Genomic DNA, 12643 nt, shown 5'->3' with positions numbered 1-12643 from the left:
CAGTTATGGATGTTTTTTTTTTTTTATCAGACGTACGAGAGGATGATGTCAGTGCAGTGACTGAACTAATCAGTTGATTTCCACATTTTCACTGATGTAGAGTTTCAACCGATGAAACCTCAAGTCATGTGACCTCCCGTTCAGTGGTCATGTGATCCACTGTCCTGTGGTCATGTGACCTACTCCTCAGTGGTCATGTGAGCTGCTGTTCTGTGGTCATTAACATTAGAACAAACACGGCCTTTAGCTTGTGCTGCAGATCCTTTTCACACCACTGAGTATAAACCTGTATTTGTTCAACACATCAGGTTCAATAACGTCCCATTATGTGGTTTCATGTCGATCTCCCAGGTCCAGGTTCCAAAGTGAGCAGGGCTTTAAACCCAACAACAATCATAAACTCAATGTAGGGACAGAGAGGTCTTCAGACTACTGGGAGAGTTCATCCTCTCAAATTAGCTACAAGTTTTTTTTTAATCAACTATAACCTTTTTTCTCCTCAAAGTAAAAGTCGTAGCAACACGAAATGATTGCACTGAAAATCAGAGTTCGGTAAAAGAACAGAAAAATGATGATCAAATGTCTAAATGAACAAATATTCCATTCTGGATATTGATGATACCATTATGTATTTGTAACTAATACTGATAATATGCAGCGGTGATAATACAGTACTTCATACACAGACACTAGTTCAGTTTCTAACTATACATAGTTTGGTGAAGTGTTTTTTTAATGTAAAATGACCTGTTATAATGAGGCTGTTTATAGTTGTTTAAAATGTGGTGGTGGTGTTGGGTGTGTTCAGGTTAAAGTCGACTGTATTTGAGTCTGTGTCAGTGTGAACCACGGTGACAGAACATGGACAGTGTTTAGACACTGAGTCCTCTGTGTCCCAGTCGGTGACAGAAGGAGGATGGTGGGAAACAAACACAAACACACCCTCCTGAACAGCTGATGGGATTGGTCGACTGTTATCAACGCTGACGTTCGTCTTTCCTGTTCATCTGCTCATTTTTATCTGACGTGCACTTTTTATTCACTCATGATAGTATTTATGAAAACACACAATCTGAGGCAATGACATGAAGACGTGGATGTGGTAAAATGTCCACGTACCAGTCCGTGTCATACTCAGGGTCTTTACGGTTCTTCAACATTTCAATATCTTAACCCATAAAGACCCAGTACTACTTTTGTGACAGTTCCCAAGTGAATTTTTCTCATTATTTAACCTTTTTTAAGTGATTTACCACCATTTATCATGATATTATCCTCTGTATTTTGCATTTTTTAGTGGAAATCAGGTATTTTCCTATATTTAATTTACTGATCATGTAGATCATGAATGTCAAACTCATTTTAGTTCAGTTCCACATTCAGCCTAATATGATCTCAAATCGACCAGACCAGTAAAATAATAACAGTGAAAAAAGTAAAATTACATTGTGAAAATGTGTACATCTACAAGCAAAAGGGGAAAAAAGAACTGAGGCATGATGTTCATTTTTCTTGACAAATTTAAGGTTGTTCATGTTATTCACATTTTTAAAGGAAATTTTCTAGATGTAAACATTTTCATAATATAATTTTACTGTTTTCACTCTAAAACTCAGAGAAAACTTTGGAGTTGACATTATGTATAAGCAGGGGTGTCAAACTCATGTTAGTTCAGGGGCCACATACAGCCCAATATGACCTGAAGTGGGCCGGATCATTAAAATAATAACATAATAATATATAAACAGTATCAATTTCAAAATTTGTATGTCTAAGTTCTTTATTTTAGAGTGAAAAAAGTAAAATTATATTATCAAAATGTTTACATCTACAAACTATCCTTTGAAAAAACCTGAAAAACATGAACAACCATGAACGAAATTAAATTTATTATAAGGAAAAAAAGTGCAATTTTAACAATTTATGCTGTTATTTGTCCTCAGCTTCTCATTTTCACATGTTCATTACAACGTACAGTGGATCTACAAATACACAAAACATTTAATAACAGGCAGAATATTGGTACAATTACACTTAATTCTCTGAAGACATTTCAGGTTGTTCATATTTGTTCAGGTTGTTTACATTTTTTGTAAAAGGCTAGTCTGTAAATGTAAACATTTTGTGTAATTTAACTTTTTTTTGACAGTAAAACAAAGAGAAAAATTTGGGGTTTTCATTATTTATAGTTTGTTATGATAGTATTTTGGTCTGACCCACTATGAATTGAACTGACCTAAAATTATTTTAACATCCTTGATTGTTAATGTCTTCAGTGTCATTTTTGTATTTCACCAATTCATCCCGCGGGCCGGACTGGACCCTTTAGCGGGCCAATTTTGGCCCCTGGGCCGCATGTTTGAGACCCCTGATGTATAGGTTATTTTATGTTATTGTATTGGTTTTAACATTACTGACTGTGAATATCTTCAGTGAAATTTTTGCACTTTGCACAAATTCATCCCAAATTCATCCCACCGGGCCGGATTGGACCCTTTGGCGGGCTGGTTTTGGCACCTGTGATGTAGATGTTCATATAAACTCAGATTAAAGTTGAGGGTTATTTTGTCAGAAATAGAGAGAACTGAAGAAAAAGTTACTTTTTTCAGCAAAGAAATGAATAACTGAACATAAACCCAGTGTGTCCGTCCACTGTCATTGATCCAACTCCATGGGTTTTACTGGTGAATCAATGTTGTAGAAGATGACAGTGTTTCTATGGTAACTATGGAGCCTCTGAGCATCCAAATGGGTCATATCTGATAACCATGAAAAGATGACAAAACTGTGTTTTACGCCAATTATTTACATGTGTTGATAGGACTAGTGGATCAGAGGTTAGTAAACATTTTAGATCAGTAGATGTTTTTTGGTCAGTGGTGGATGTTTGGCTCTGTATGGGTTAATATTATCTAAACCATTAAGACGTAGGCTAATTCTACTGTCCCAAAGGCATGGAAATAAGGTAAAAAAAAAAAAAAGGAAAATCACATTTATTTGAGAAATATGAATATTTATTGTCAAAACAAGAGAACTATGTGACCAGAATTGCAAACTAAATTAGTCAAATTAATTTAGTCATTTAATCAAAGTTTTAGTTGACATTTTTCTTGTTGTTTCCATTAAGGCTTCTCTTAATGCTTGAACATTACATTTATGTTAAGGTTCATGACACATGTGCAAAGAAATAATAACCCAGACAGTCGCAGAAAGTTTTCCATGGCGTTTTTTTTTTTTTTTTTGCAAAACAAATTTTAACTGTTAGAATGCAGGTTTGACTAAATTCATCAGAACATAATGTGTTCGTCTGTTTCTGACACATTCACTATTTAGTATGTTAGTTTTTTTTCCCATTGACTGTATTTGTTGGCCCCTTTAACAGCAAAATGAAAAATAAAAGAAAATAATCCTGCAGCAACAGAAAGAAAGTTATGGAACATTTAGTGACACATTTCAGTTCTATTCTTCACAGTTTTTCTATACCTGTTCTCTGCTAAAACAACTATAACTATACATAGATGAAAATTCTACAATTCTCAGCTGTAATTTAAAAAAAAACAAAGACTTTTCCTAAATGAATGAGCTACAGTGTTTCATATTTGAGTCTAAATGTAGTTGTAATTGTCACAACCAAATGTCCCCAGTAGAAGGATTAGAAACAGAAACAGGGTTTTTGTGGACCTGGGAGGGGGGCTTCCTCCCCCGCTGAGGACCCTGGCGTCTTTGGATGCGGCGATGATGCGGCTGAACGTGGGGTGGACGTGTCTGAAGTTGTTCTGCAGCGGTGTCACCTGTTCTGCATCCTCCTCTGTGGAAAAAACCTGCGACGTGAACTGAGCGAGCTGAGGAGGAAATAAACCACAGCGTCAGTGGGTTCCATTAGCTGATACTAAAACTAAAACATGAATAATTAACCCATAAAGACCCAAACCTCCACTGGAGACCAAAATCATTCACTTATATAAAATGTTTAATACTTGTGGATCCATTAATCCAATCAATACATGTAAATAATTGGTGTAAAATACAGTTTGTCATCTTTTCATGCTCATCAGATATGATCCATTTGGACGTTCAGAGGCTTCATAGTTGCCATGGAAACACTGTCATCTTCTACAACACATGTGTCAAACATGCGGCCTGGGGGCCAAATCTGGCCCACCAAAGGGTCCAATCTGGCCCCTGGGTTGAATTTGTGACATACAAAAATAACACTAAGATATTAATCACTTTAGTTCAAGTTCCACATTTAATCTCAAGTGGGTCGGATCAGTAAAATATTCTCAGAATAACCTATAAATACTCACAACTCCAAATTTTTGTCTTAGTAACTGTAAAAATTTTCATGTCATTTTACTGTATTTGTATGTATCTTGTATGTATGTATCTTTATTTAGGACAGTGCACATTAATGAACACATTTATACATTCCATTTCAGTATTAACATGTAAATATGTCGGAATTAGCGCTAATGCTAATTTTCATCCGCAGTCCCCACATAATAAATAACAGCGATCCGTGCAATACAAAACAAAACAACACAGTATAATAAGTGCAGTACAGAGTAAGTACATTGCAAAACACTATAGTTCAATACACTACAAAATAGTACATATCAAGAACTAAAATAAACATTTACTACTTAAAAGACAATACACTACGTGTCAGAGATTAAAATAAACATTTTATTTCCATTAAAACAAACTACCATTTCACAAAAACGTGAATAACCTGAACAAATATGAACATTTTGAAATGTCTGAAGTGCAAGTTTTCCCATATTCTGCCTGTTATTAAATGTTTTGTGTATTTGTAGATCCACTGTGATCTATAAGTTGTAATTTACATGTGTAAATGATAAACTGAGACATAATATCGTTAAAATTGCACTTAGTTTTCTTAAGAAATTTCAGTTTGTTCATGATATTCACATTATTTTAAGGATAGTTGATAGATGTAAACATTTTGATCGGATAATTTTACTTTTTTCGCTCTAAAACATAGAGGAAAGTTTGGAGTTGACATTATTTATATATTATTGTGTTATTATTTTACAGGTCCGGCTCACTTCAGATCAAATTTGGCTTAATGTGGCCCCCGAACTAACATGAGTTTGACACCCCTGTTCTACAACATTGATTCACCAGTAAAACCCATAAAATTGGATCAATGACAGTGGATGCACACACTTATTTTATGTTCAGTTAACCCTTTATCGGGCAAGTGACTATTTTTGGTCATTTCCACATGCATTACAAGACAGTGAAAGCAACAGTTCCAGTGAGGACAGTGAAGCTACAGTCTCAGGTCCAGTGTGGTCTCCAGAGTCTGTAAGGTCCACCTCTGCATGAACAGTGAGTGGACCTGCTTTGTTCGGTACCATGAAGTAATGGTACTAATGTAAGGAATGATGTTCAGAGGGATCATGTGGATGTGGACAGGGGTCTGGATCAGCACGCATGTTGGTCTAATGCTCTAAAAGTGATGTTCTAATGTTCTAAAATACATGTTCCTTTCACTTTACATGTGTTTTTCTTGTATTTTTTATATATACTTATTGGAGTTTTATTTTTTTAGCCACTTATTGGTAAGGAACCAAATATGGTAACTCCATTAACCTTGATTTTCCAAAACACAATAAAAAAAAATTTCAAAAATTTCACAAAACTAATAAAGTCTTGTTAGGTCATCCAATAACACACTGAGGTTAAAATTTTGAATTTCAAAGTATTTCTATGAGTGCACTATAAAGAGTTAATGATATATTTTGCAGAAAAAATTGATCTTTTTCTTCATTTTTCTCTGTTTTTGATATAACCTTCAACTTTAATCTGATCTTTAGTGAACATCTACATCATGGGTCTCAAACTCATTTTCTATTACGGGCCACATTCAGCCTGATTTGATCTGCAGTGGGCCGGACCAGTAAAATAATAACATAATAACCGATAAATTATGACAACTCCAATTTTTTGTCTTTGTTTTAGTGTAAAGAAAAAAACATTAAATTATGAAAATACTTACTTTTATAAACTATCCAAACAAAAAAGATGTGAATAACCTGAAAAAAAAAAAAGAAATTTCTTAAGAAAAATAAGTGCAGTTTTAACAATATTCTGCCTCAACTTATCATTTCTACATGTGCATTATGGAGCGGATCTACAAAGACACTAAACACTGATTAACAGGCAGAAAAATTGTTAAAATTGTGCTTAATTTTCTTTAGACATTTCAGGTTGTTCGTTTTTGTTCAGGTTATTCACATTTTATTGTTACAGGATAGTTTGTAAATGTAAATATTTTCATAATTTAATGTTATTTTTTGCACTAAAACAAAGAAAAAATTTTGAAGTTGTTAATTTGAAATTTTTTGCTTAATTCAAGATTTTTTGCTAAATTTAAGATTTTTTTTTTTTTTGCTTAATTCAAGTTTTGTTGTTGGCTTAATTTAAGATTATTTTTTTTTGCTTAATTCAATTTTTTTTCCTTAATTCAACCAATTTTTTTTTTTTTGCTTAATTCAATTCAAGACTGTGGAATTTTCGCACTTTGCAAATTCATCCCACGGGCCAGATTGGAACCTTTGGCGGGCCGCATTTGGCCCCCGGACCGCATGTTTGAGACCCCTGATCTACATAATGAGTACATTAGATATAGGAAAATACTTGAATTTCACCTAGAAATACAGAACACAGAACATAAAATTAGAGTAAATGCTGATAAATCCCTTAATAAAAGTTAAAAATAGTGAAAAATTCATTTGGGATCTGACATAAAATAGCACTGGGTCTTTATGGGTTAACCATCAGTCACCATCAACCTACCTGAGACCATGATATGTAGATGGGGACTTCATACAGCGTCCATACAACGGCCTGAGAACACGGGGGGGTGGTGAGGCTGCCGTAGTATCGATAATACTGACTCAGGTTGTGTGTTGGCAAAAAGCTCATCAGTGGAAATGGCTTCATTTTAATAGTTTGGCCTTTGGGAAAAAAGAAAAAGCCTTTATTTAAAACTGTTGAAGAACATAAATCAGGAGCATGACAATGGGGGTTTTGGGGGAGGGGGGGGTCTGACCTTTATAAGCAACGGAGGAAAGTTTTTGTGAAATGTGTCCAAAGTGAACATTGTCTGCATAAACAACCTGAAAAAAACACATAGTTAGCTCCTGTTTGCATTCAGTCAGGGGTGTCAAACATACAGCCCGGGGGTCAAATGCGGTGCGCCAAAGGGTCCAGTTTGGCCCCTGGGATGTTTTTCCCAAGTGCAAAAATTCCAGTCTTGAATTTAATTAAGCAAAAAAAAGTTTAGCTTGAATTAAGGAAAAAATCTTGAATTAAGCCAAAACAACAAACAAACACACAAAAATCTTCAATTAAGAAAAAAAAATCTTTAATTGAGCCAAAAAAAATTCTCAAATTTAGCAAAAAAATCTTGAATTAAGCCAGAAAAATCTTGAATTAAGTAAAAAAAAAATCTTGAATTAAGCAAAAAAAAAAAAAATCTTCAATCAAGTAAAAAAAATCTTTAAATAAGCCAAAAAAAAAAAAAAAAAAAAATCTTCAGTTAAGTAAAAAAAAAATCTTGAATTAAGCCAAAAAATCTTCAAGTAAAAAAAACTTACATTAAGCCAAAAAAAAATTCTTCAATTAAGTAAAAAAAATCTTCAATTAAGCCAAAAAATCTCAAATTTAGCAAAAAATCTTGAATTAAGCCAAAAAAAATCTTCAGTTAAGCAAAAAAAATCTTCAATTAAGCCAAACAAAATCTAAAATTAACAACTTAATTTTTCTTTGTTTTAGTGCAAAAAATAACATTAGATTATGAAAATATTTACATTTACAAACTGTCCTGTAACAATAAAATGTGAATAACCTGAACAAATATGAACAACTTGAAATGTCTAAAGAAAATGAAGCACAATTTTAACAATTTTTCTGCCTGTTCCTCAGTGTTTAGTGTCTTTGTAGATCTGATCCATAATGCACATGGAGAAATGATAAGTTGAGGAATAATATTGTTAAAATTGCACTAAATTTTCTTATGTTTTTTGATTTAAATTTCAGTTTGTTTGTTTTTTTTGGGATAGTTTATAAAAGCAAGTATTTTCATAATTTAATGTTTTGGGGTTTTTTTTACACTAAAACAAAGACAAACATTTGGAGTTGTCATTATTTATAGGTTACTCTGTTATTATTTTTCTGGTTCGGCCCACTGCAGATCAAATTTAGCTGAATATGGCCCCTGAACTAAAATGAGTTTGACACCCCTGCATTAAATGAAGAATGTGGTTTTTAAAAAATGAAAACTTCTTTTCTACTGACATCTATGAAGAATCCGAGGACAGCGAGGCCCGTGGGATCAGCCAAAGCCGCCGTCAGGTTGGGGTGGATGGACTTCATGTTGACGATGTGCATCTGCAAATCAAAGGTCCAGAGAGTTTAAGGGAAGGCTGAACTGAACCGACGGATGGAAACACCAGTCTGGACCAGAACACAGCTGTTTACTGACCGTACTGTACCTCCATCGGGTATCGGCGCCCGTCCACCGTGTGTTCTGACCCGTTGGACGCCGGGCTCCCCCAGTGGAAGTGCAGCTGGACGGTGTGGTAAAGCCCTGGGAGACCCCCGCCGCTCACCGACATCCCACCACCAACGTGCAGCACCACTACCAGTAAACACAGCCCTGATATCACCAGCGCTAACACTCATCCAACAGACCCGTACCTGCAGACGACTCACCTGAGTGTCCGTCGTTTTCCAGGGTCCAGGGTCCTGTTTGAGCCACATCAAAGCCCTTCAGGTGTAAAGACCCCAGGGACTGGTTCCTGCTCATCTGGTGGTCCAGGTTGATCGGAGAGTGATGTTGTTCAAGTAACGGATGACACGATTCAAAGTTGTCTCCCCAAGCATACGGATCTAAGACCATCAGACCACGACAGAAGATGATCCATCATATATGAAAAAACATCGCAGAAGATGAACCATCACATAAGACGAACCACAACATAAGACGAACCATGACATAAAACGAACCATCATATATGAAAAAACATTGCAGAAGATGAACCACACCATAAGACGAACCATGACATAAAACGAACTATCATATAAGAAAAAACATCGCAGAAGATGAACCACACCAAAAGATGAACCATCATATTGTCGGCTTCCTGATAAAAACCTGCTAAGTGACATTTTTGGTTGGGAATAAAAACCTGCTATCTCTCCTATTATAGCTTCAAATTTCAGTCTTCTGTGAAAGTTGTTTACATTCCATCATAAGTACCAACATTAAAGGAACAGATATTTTTTGTCATATTTAACAGTTTCCTGTAATATAAACAGTTTTTTGTTTCTCCTGTAAAATTTGCCAAAAGTTACATAGCATGTTTTATCATGAAGCTGACGATATAAGAAAAAACATTGCAGAAGATGAATCATTGCAGAAGATGAACCACAACATAAGATGAACGGTTCCAAAGCTTTACTTCAGTCTATGTACTCATGTCCTGGATAAATGTCAGTCAGGTCCAACAGAAATAATTCTGCTGCTTTGACCTGAGTTTCCAGTGACATTATGAAAGCAGCTGACTGGTTCGGCTCTACGGTTCTGGTTTTATTGGACTGTCTTCTGCCTTTAATACTGTTGATCATGGTACTATGACAAACAGAACTAGGGTTGTCCGGTTCGGTCTAAAAATGGTTGGATTCTTATCGCAGTGAAAGAGGTTTTAATGTGTTTGTGAATCAGATTTTCTCTGACACAGCCCACCTGACGTGTGGTACCGCAGGGCTCGGTTCTAGGGCCAGTTCTGTTTCTATTGTACATTCTTTGTCTGGGGCAGATAATCAGCCTCTATATGCAGATGATATCCAGCTGTTACATAAACTGTCCTTCATCGGCTGTGACCATCAGTGGCTAAGAGATCATTTTCTTCAACTTGACTCAGACAAGACAGACTTTGATTAATACTCTGGAAAATTGGATCCTCCTCATGAGGCATCACATGGGAATCCTGGTCCAGTCCAGTCCAGTCTTCAGAATCCTACTTGTTCACTAGTACCACACTGTGAAAAACACCACTACTAATGCAAGTTTTGCATTAGTCGTGTGATTAGTCAAAGGAACCTTTGTGGACTTGTCAGTGTTTCACTATTGTTTGCGTATTTTTACCTCTGCCAAGGAGGTTATGTTTTTGCCAGGGTTTGTTTGTTTGTTTGTTGGTTAGTTAGCAACATAACTGAAAAAGTTATGGACGGATTTTGATGAAATCTTCAGGAAATGTCCGAAATGGGATGAGTAACAAATGATTAGATTTTGAGAATGATCTGGATTACTGTCTGGATTCAGGAATTTTTAAAAGGATTCTTTATCATTGGGAGATGGGGATATTTTCAACATATGTATGTGTCAGAGTGCTTGGTAAAAAGATACAAAATAAGTTCCGAACTGGTTCTACAAGATATTAAAGATTGATCTGGATCCTCACAAAATTCTGGATACCATGATCCAGAACAGGAAAAAATAGTGGAGTTTTGGAATTTTCATCCTAACAAGGGAACAAATTATGGTATTGGCATGCAACAAACCCCAAAATATAGCCATGACAGTGTGAAATCTGAAGTGTGCCAACAGATTTGTTTTCAACAACTATGGAGGTAGATCCAGGAGAAAACTGCCATTTCTGAAAAAGTGATTTTCGTCAGGTATTATTTTTAGTAGATCACAGCATGGGAGACTGAGCTGTCCTGGCGTAGGTCTGCGCTCTCTGAGTGCTTTTCTAGTTTTCATTTTACTGTTGCATTGATGTGTATGTTGTATTTTATGGCTGTATTATAAACAGATGGATACTTGAATCTACAGCAAGCATGCATCAACTAAAAAAAAAAAAAAAAAAACAGTCCAGTTTTCAGTCGTCTGAAAAAATGTCATATTTACAACCTTCAACTTGTGTTAATATTTCTATTTGATCATTAATAGATTCTAATTTTGCAGAACGTTTCTGACCAAATCATCACAGTTTCAATGGAATTATATAATTCTAGTGTGTTTTGTAATGAAAACGATCACTTACCACAATGTGGCTCATTGTAGCAGTAGTCTTCTACAATATAAAAAAGGACACATATGATCAAGCACAGTTTCTCTTTGCTTTTATGCGACTTATTTGAATCTGTTGAATATGACAAGAGCCTCACCTGAGTCAACTTTCCAAATAACCAGTATGAGTATCGCAGCAGTCCAGATCATTGTAGATCCACAGTTTGGGTCGAGTCCTGAACAGGTGTTAAATCTGAGGTAGAATGAAGACCAGCGTCGACCTGCAGCTTAAATACAAACCGAGGGGAAAGCTGGGCTTATTCTGATCAGTGAACCCTGTCATTACCAGTCTAGTGGTCTTTTCCCATCAACAGGCTCATTGATGCAGGGACAGCTTCACCCCCCCACCCCCAACCTGCAGTATAGATGCCCAATGACTAGTAACAAGACCCATTCATCTGATGGGAAAGTCAGAGGATGTGAACCACAGAGTCAGAAGGTAAAGAAAAGATGAAACCAACAGAACACAACTGAAAGAGCAAATGATGCAACAGTTTTCAAAATAATCCTTGATTCTGTTCATACTAGGGATGTAACGATTACCGGTATAATGATAAACCGTGGTAAAATTGCAGACGGTTAGTATTACTGTTTAAATTCTAATTATGATAACCGTGTTTGATTACTGCACTTTTTTGGAGAAAACACCTATGTAAAGATCTGCTTTAATGTCAAATATTTGAGTATAGTTTTAATTTATTACAATTTTAATTTTATATACCTAATATTTGGAACCAATATTCACTTTAAAGTCTTTGAAAAGGTTCATTAAGCATCTGTGTGTTATTTATTCAATAAATTATATACATTTTTTAAATCGGATTTTATATATTTTTTGTGTGTTTTCTGGCCTTTTATGTTGATATACAGGGTGTCCCATAAGTCTCCATACATAGGAGACATAATACATATGGTTCTAATGTGTATTTCTATATATTTCTTCTTTATAGTTCTTCAGCAGTGGAGGACACGCATTGAAATGTGTTCCCGACAAAATGGCAGTCATATAGAGCATATTATATAAATAAAAATGGTTTATGTCAAGAAACGTTTATTTTTCCTATGTATGGAGACTTATGGGACACCCTGTAGTAGGTTAAAGTGAAAAAATAATAGACAGATGAGCTAGATGAAGTTGTGCTGAAAAAAAAGATCCCAAACATGGGTATAGTAAACATTTGTTTATATAGTATATAAAGGCAAAATCAAAAGGACTGAAAAACGGCCAAAATAGGCTCAGACCACTAAGGGTTAATACTTGAATATTTCTGCAACAGAAAGTACATTGAGCCAATTATTTGATTTGGTTTTTTTGTTGTTGTTGTTGTTGTTTTTTTTTCAAAATACAACTTGGTTAAATTATTTCAGTGTGTGTATAAGTACTTTTTGAACATTTTGAGCACAATTTCAACAATATTGCGATAATAATGATAACCATGATAATTTTGGTCACAATAACCATGATATGAAATTTTCATATCATTACATCCCTATTTCATACTAGGGAAAAAAAAGTCAACTTGTCATTGTGTCTAA

General features: G+C 35.2%; 1 protein-coding gene across 1 annotated transcript; it reads right to left on the bottom strand.

The window, feature by feature from the left end:
* Positions 1-3357: 3357 nt before the first annotated feature.
* car15 (carbonic anhydrase 15) lies at positions 3358-11323 on the bottom strand. Its single transcript, XM_030149250.1, has 8 exons — positions 11206-11323; positions 11082-11111; positions 8746-8922; positions 8526-8671; positions 8329-8421; positions 7082-7148; positions 6826-6986; positions 3358-3842 (listed from the first exon to the last, which is right to left on the bottom strand). The coding sequence occupies exons 1-8, from the start codon at positions 11255-11257 to the stop codon at positions 3606-3608; spliced, it is 963 nt and encodes a 320-aa protein (XP_030005110.1). The 5' UTR covers positions 11258-11323; the 3' UTR covers positions 3358-3605.
* Between the last annotated feature and the right edge of the window lie 1320 nt (positions 11324-12643).

The sequence above is a fragment of the Sphaeramia orbicularis genome, chromosome 12 (genome assembly GCF_902148855.1).
Source record: "Sphaeramia orbicularis chromosome 12, fSphaOr1.1, whole genome shotgun sequence".
Classification (NCBI taxonomy): Eukaryota; Metazoa; Chordata; class Actinopteri; order Kurtiformes; family Apogonidae; genus Sphaeramia; species Sphaeramia orbicularis.
The sequence above is the reverse complement of the archived record's forward strand: the minus strand, read 5'-3'. Positions and strand labels throughout refer to the sequence as shown.